Below are 6,000 nucleotides of genomic sequence, written 5' to 3' on the forward strand. Positions count from 1 at the left end.
TATAACATTTACATAAGTATTCAGACCCTTTACTCAGTACTTTGTTGAAGCACCTTTGGCAGCGATTACAGCCTTGATTCTTCTTGGGTATGACGCTACAAGCTTGGCACAACTGTATTTGAATAGTTTCTCCCATTCTTCTCTGCAGATCCTCTCAAGCTCTGTCAATTTGCATGGGGAGCTATTTTCAGGGCCCTCAAGAGATGTTTGATCTGATTCAAATCCGGACTGTGGCTGGGCCACTCAAGGACATTCAGAGACTTGTCCTGAAGCCACTCCTGTGTTGTCTTGGCTGTGTGCTTATGGTTGTTCTCCTGTTTGAAGGTGAACCTTTGCCCCAGTTTGAGGTCTTGAGCACTCTGGAGCAGGTTTTCATCAAGGATGTCTCTGTGCTTTGCTCCGTTGATCTTTCCCTCGATCCTGACTAGTCTCCCAGTCCCTGCCGCTGAAAAACATCCCCACAGCATGATGCTGCCATCACCATGATTCATCGTAGGGATGGTGCCAGGTTTCCTGCAGACGTGACGCTTGGCATTCAGGCCAAAGAGTTCAATCCTGGTTTCAGCAGACCAGAGAATCTTGTTTCTCATGGTCTGAGAGTTGTTTAGGTGCCTTTTGGCAAACTCCAAGCGGGCTCTCATCTATGCCTTTTACTGAGGAGTGGCTTCCGTCTGGCCACTCTATATAGGCCTATGGAGTGCTGCAGAGATGGTTGTCCTTCTGGAAGGTTCTCTCATCTCCACAGATGCACTCTGGAGCGCTATGAGTGACAACCGTGTTGTTGGTCACCTCCCTGACCAAGGCCCTTCTCCCCCGATTGATCTGGCTGGGCTGGCCAGCTCTAGGAAGAGTCTTGGTGGTTCCAAATTTCTTCCATTTAAGAATGATGGCGGCCACTGTGTTCTTGGGGATCATCAATGCTGCAGAAATGTTTTGGTTCCCTTCCCAAGATCTGTGCCTCGACACAATCCTGTCTCGGAGCTCTACGGACGATACCTTCGACCTCATGGCTTGGTTTTTGCTCTGACATGTACTGTCAACTGTGGGACCTTATATAGACAGGTGTGCGCCTTTCCAAATCATGTCCAATCAAATTAATTTACCACAGGTGGACTCCATTCAAGTTGTAGAAACATCTCAATGATGACCAATGGAAACAGGATGCACCTAAGCTCAATTTCATGTCTCATAGCATAGGGTCTAAATATTTATGGAAATAAGGTATTTCTGTTTTCGCTTTGTCATTATGGGCATTGTGTGTAGATTGATGAGGAAAAAACAACTATTTAATCATTTTTAGAATAAGGCTGTAACGTAACTATGTGGAAAACGTCAAGGGGTCCGAATACCGTGACATTTGAAATGCTTAATTTAATAACACAACAAACTTTAGAATGTAGTCTTTATGTAGCCTATGGCGCATTGAGCTACTGCTGCTAAAGATGTCAAGTGATTTTGATATTGTTTACAGTTGCTCACTGTTAATACAGTTCCGAGGACACACAAAGTGATTGTTTTCTTATCAATCTCATTTTCTCTCTATGGATTTAGAGTTTTACATTGAAAGGCATTTTATTTTCATAGCGCATTTAGCCCTTCGGTCAGCCCTGACCGTTTGTATAGTATGCTTCATTTATTGTGTTCTAACAATATCTTGTGTGTTTTTGTTCTTCCTTGTTGTTTTTTTTTATTGTATTGTTATTAATTACTGCATTGTTGGGGTTAGAGCTTGCAAGAGGCATTTCACTGTACTTGTGCATGTGACATTAAAACTTGAAACTTGACAACGATATGCTATTTACCTCACTAGTGATTAGCCTACAAGTGAGCATCATGTGACATTGAAACTTGACAACGGTATGCTATTTACCCCACTAGTGATTAGCCTACAAGTGAGCATCAATGGAAGATTCACAGGACCTGACACAGATCAATGCAAAACACTCAACAAAAAACTTTTTGGGGAACAGAATCAATTTTATGATGCTGAACATTATTCTTTCACTGTTGCTGTTAACCTAGGCTGATGTTAGCCAACAGCTACCGGAATAGCCCCCTGAAACTGCTCATTGTCTGCTGTTGTGGCATTTTGCATCATTCTGATTGGTCAAGAGTAGAGACATAAAAAAAATGAATTTTCGACTATCTAGATTATTCGAATAGTGAAATAATTTAGAATGCCCATCCCTAGGTTACTGTACTTTACATTCAAAAACATTCCGTCACATCAAATATCAGCATTTGACAGTTCATTCTAGTTCAACTACAATCTCTCTCCCAATGCATTGGGGCTATAGTATGTCTGTGCAGAATGCTTTGGTAAGATCTGAGGAGTTAAGAAGTATTGGAGTCGTGTTGACAGCTGACATGCTCGGAGGTATACTGTAGGTGCTGGGAAGAACTACCTGTCTGCTCCACTAAACTGTCTCCCTACATATTCATCCACACTAATACGTGTAGTGAAATGGGAGCAGCCTGAAAGACCAGTGGACACATTGGAGCACTCCTTAAATTGTGGGATGCCAGCTGTGCTAAATGCATTGTTCAATCAAAACCGAAACCTGGAAAGGGTGATTGTTGTATCTGCAGTGTGAGAGTACGGGGATTTTTTTTCATCAATGAGTGGAGATTAAACTTAACTAACATTGTCAAACATGCTCATTTTCAGCATGGATGTTGTTTTTTTTTGCTTCATTCTAGCATTTCTGGACTTTTTTTCTTTTTTTAAAATAGTGTGAAAAGGGTACAACAAAAACCAGGCAGACATTTCCTAATGGTGGGAAGGAACCTGAATCTGAGGCCACCGTGTCCTGATTAGAAGCATAGAACAAGATCATCACTAAGCTCGGGGCCCTGGGTCTGAACCCCTCCCTGGGCAACTGGGTCCTGGAATTCCTGATGGGCCCAACCACAGGTGGTGAAGGTAGGCAACAACACCTCCTCCACACTGATGTTCAACACGGGGGGCCCCACAGGGGTGTGTGCTCACCCCCCTCCTGTACTCCCTGTTAACTCATGACTGTGTGGCCATACACGTCTCGAACTCAGTCAAGTTTGCTAACGACACAACAGTGGTAGGCCTGATTAACAACAGTGACAAGACAGCCTACCGGGAGGAAGTGAGAGCACTGGCGGAGTGTAGGGTCCTATAAAATCTGCAGAAAATGCAGACGGAATCCAGACATTAAAACATTATTCAACAATATTCAAAAATATATTAAACTTAGTAGGTAATTAACTACACTGAACAAAAATTTAAATTCAACATGTTAAGTGTTGGTCCCATGTTTTATGAGATGAAATAAAAGATCCCTGAAAGGTTCCATACGCACAAAAAGCTTATTACAGTTCGGTGTCATAACTGACTTCAGTGGGAAAATGCTCACCTTTGATGGCCACAGGCTTGCTGGAGAAGTGTGCTCTTCGCGGATGAATCCCAGTTTCAAATGTACCGGGCAGATGGCAGACAGTATTATTCTATAATGTAGAAAATAGTCAAAATAACAAAAAACCCTGTAATGAGTAGGTGTCCAAACGTTTGACTGGTACTGTATGTATATACTTTATTATAGTCATGGCTCATCATATGTAGCTACACCCCTTTTTTTTATCCATATACTGTCTATTTTGTCTATACACACCATTCACATAAATATATATATTTATTTATATTCTGGACTCTGACATTGCTCATTCTGATACATTTGTCTTTAATTTCTGGATATTTTTTTACTTTTGGATAAAGTGTGTTGTTTTTGTATTGCTAGATATTGCTGCATTGTTGGAGCTATAAACATAAGCATTTCGCTCCACCTTCGATAACATCTGCAAAATTGTGTACGCGACCAATAAACATTTTATTTTATTTTATATGTTTACTTCTTGGCTCACAGGAAACATTTTTAAAAGTCTGGGAACTAGGGATGTGACAATTGTAAAAATAATAATCTTAGTTTAAAAATCATTCACAATTCAGATAATGGTCCTGCTTATGACGGCTAGGGGGCAATGCAGTTCAATCTACCACAGTCCTGGCTACCAGACGGCACTTACTGCTGACCCCCACCCACTCAACAACCATGGTAGTTAATGTTGTTTTAGCTTCTCTGGTGTGTGCCTCTACTCCATGTTCTCGGTTGTCATGGGACTTCATGTCCCCCTTCTTATCAATGTGATGGCTCATTGCAGTGATATACAAGTGTGTTCATAGACATCCAACAATCTGTTGTTTATGCTATGTATGGTGTTTGAGAGCTTGCGCTTTGTACTTGCAGGGCAATCATTGTACAATTTCTCCATCCGGGCCATCACGCTTTTTCGACATGGCATCTTGTAGTCTGGTTCTAGATATGCCGTCAGGGCGTTGAAGCCGACATCCTCTACCATTGCCAATGGCTGCATATCAACTGGAATAATTTCTGTAATCAGCACTGTGATTTTCTCACTCCATCCTTTATCGTACTGCTGCTAGCAATGGGTTGGGGCTCCCTTTCAGATGGTTAAGCATTGCACCTGTTCTGCCGCTGTAGCTCAATTCCACATCAAAGTTTGCATTTCCCGACCTTCTCATTTAACTTCTCAAAGTATTGCCATACACGACTTCACTGCTGTTGCGACCCTGTCTCACACTGCCATTTTTCCAACTGTTAATGACGATGACGTGCGGAGCGCTTTATATCCATGCCAAATAATTTGAAAGATTCACATCTCCTCCTAAAAACATTACAGCGTTGTTGTGTTAGGTATTTGTTTATTTATTTTGTTCCCTTTATGATGATGATCGGGTCCTGTTAGTGGTAACTTTGTAATAACTGCAGTGTGATTTTTTGGGGGGGGGGGGGGGGGAGTTTAGGTTAAGTTTTTTTTTCTAAACGTTAACAATCCCAATGTTGTTTAAACGGTCACACCCCTACTGGGAAACAAACGTTTTAAAAGCTTACAAAACACTGCTTTTTATACTCAGGTTCGTCATCCAAACAGCAGCCAAGGGGGTTCGTTGGAATTATGTGCAACTTCTCTGAGGACTGAGAAGAGGCAGATTTTTTTCCTGGGTTGTGTTCATTAAGCTCTAAACAAGGGGATAAAAATGTATTGAAACGGGGACAGACTACCTGGACTCGTCAATAATAAACACACATTTTCTGTAGCAAGCTTTTTAAAACCATAGTGCCCTAATGAACACTACGTCGGGGGGTACCTGGGAACTACTGGGAACTACTCCAAACAAATTGTTTGGCATTAGAACGAACGTGAAGGCTGAAGCAGAAACAGACCGGCATCCAGGCTGGCACCCATACTAGAGAGCTATGGGTGTAAATAGTCAACAGTAAACACGGTACTTACCAACCAGTGTACTCCCCCAGAACTATGCCTCACTCCACCAGAGCCAGGTTGTTTGGTGCCCATTAAAACAGATGCTGCTGAGGTAATGGGGGATCGGTGGTGATGTTAGTGGTATTTTCCGGTACTTTAGCACAGAGTTAAACAAATACAATCAACATTTACCATCAACAGTCTCTGACTCTTAAACCCTATTCGGACGTTTTACTGGGGGAGGTTGGGTAATGCAATTATGTGCACGAGCACAACACCACATCTGTCATTTTTGTCCTGTCCAAATCTGCCATGTCAGGAATTTTTATGAAGTTGGTGAAGAGCAATTGCAGATACTTACTTGCAGTCAACTTCATGACCTTTGATCACATGAATTTTGTGAAGTTCGTGCAAGTCTAACAATTATCCCCAGAATGCAACACATTTGGTCACCAACTTGACAAAAGTGATCAATTTGAAAGCGACCATTGATATGAGCAAGATGCAAGACTTTGCTCTCACACGGTCACACAGAGTATCTGCGCATGTGCACCGGTGTGCTTCAAGCTGCTACAACGTGGTAGCTACAGGACCAAAACAGCTACGTTTAGCCTCGCGCTTCAATGCTCCTGGTTATTGCGAAAATTGACCCATTACTACTGTTTACTTCGTGCATCTACATCATCT

General features: G+C 42.1%; 1 protein-coding gene across 1 annotated transcript in view; it reads left to right on the plus strand.

Annotated features, from left to right (window-relative positions):
- LOC115156247 (LIM domain only protein 7-like) overlaps positions 1–2,823 on the plus strand; it is a 42,045-nt gene extending 39,222 nt beyond the window's left edge. Inside the window, exon 5 of the mRNA XM_029703689.1 lies at positions 2,734–2,823. Within this exon, the coding sequence (XP_029559549.1) occupies positions 2,734–2,814 (81 nt within the window). The 3' untranslated portion in view covers positions 2,815–2,823. The remainder of the gene's footprint in view (positions 1–2,733) is intronic.
- The last annotated feature ends 3,177 nt before the right edge of the window (positions 2,824–6,000 follow it).

Source organism: Salmo trutta, chromosome 20, assembly GCF_901001165.1.
Source record: "Salmo trutta chromosome 20, fSalTru1.1, whole genome shotgun sequence".
NCBI lineage: Eukaryota > Metazoa > Chordata > Actinopteri > Salmoniformes > Salmonidae > Salmo > Salmo trutta.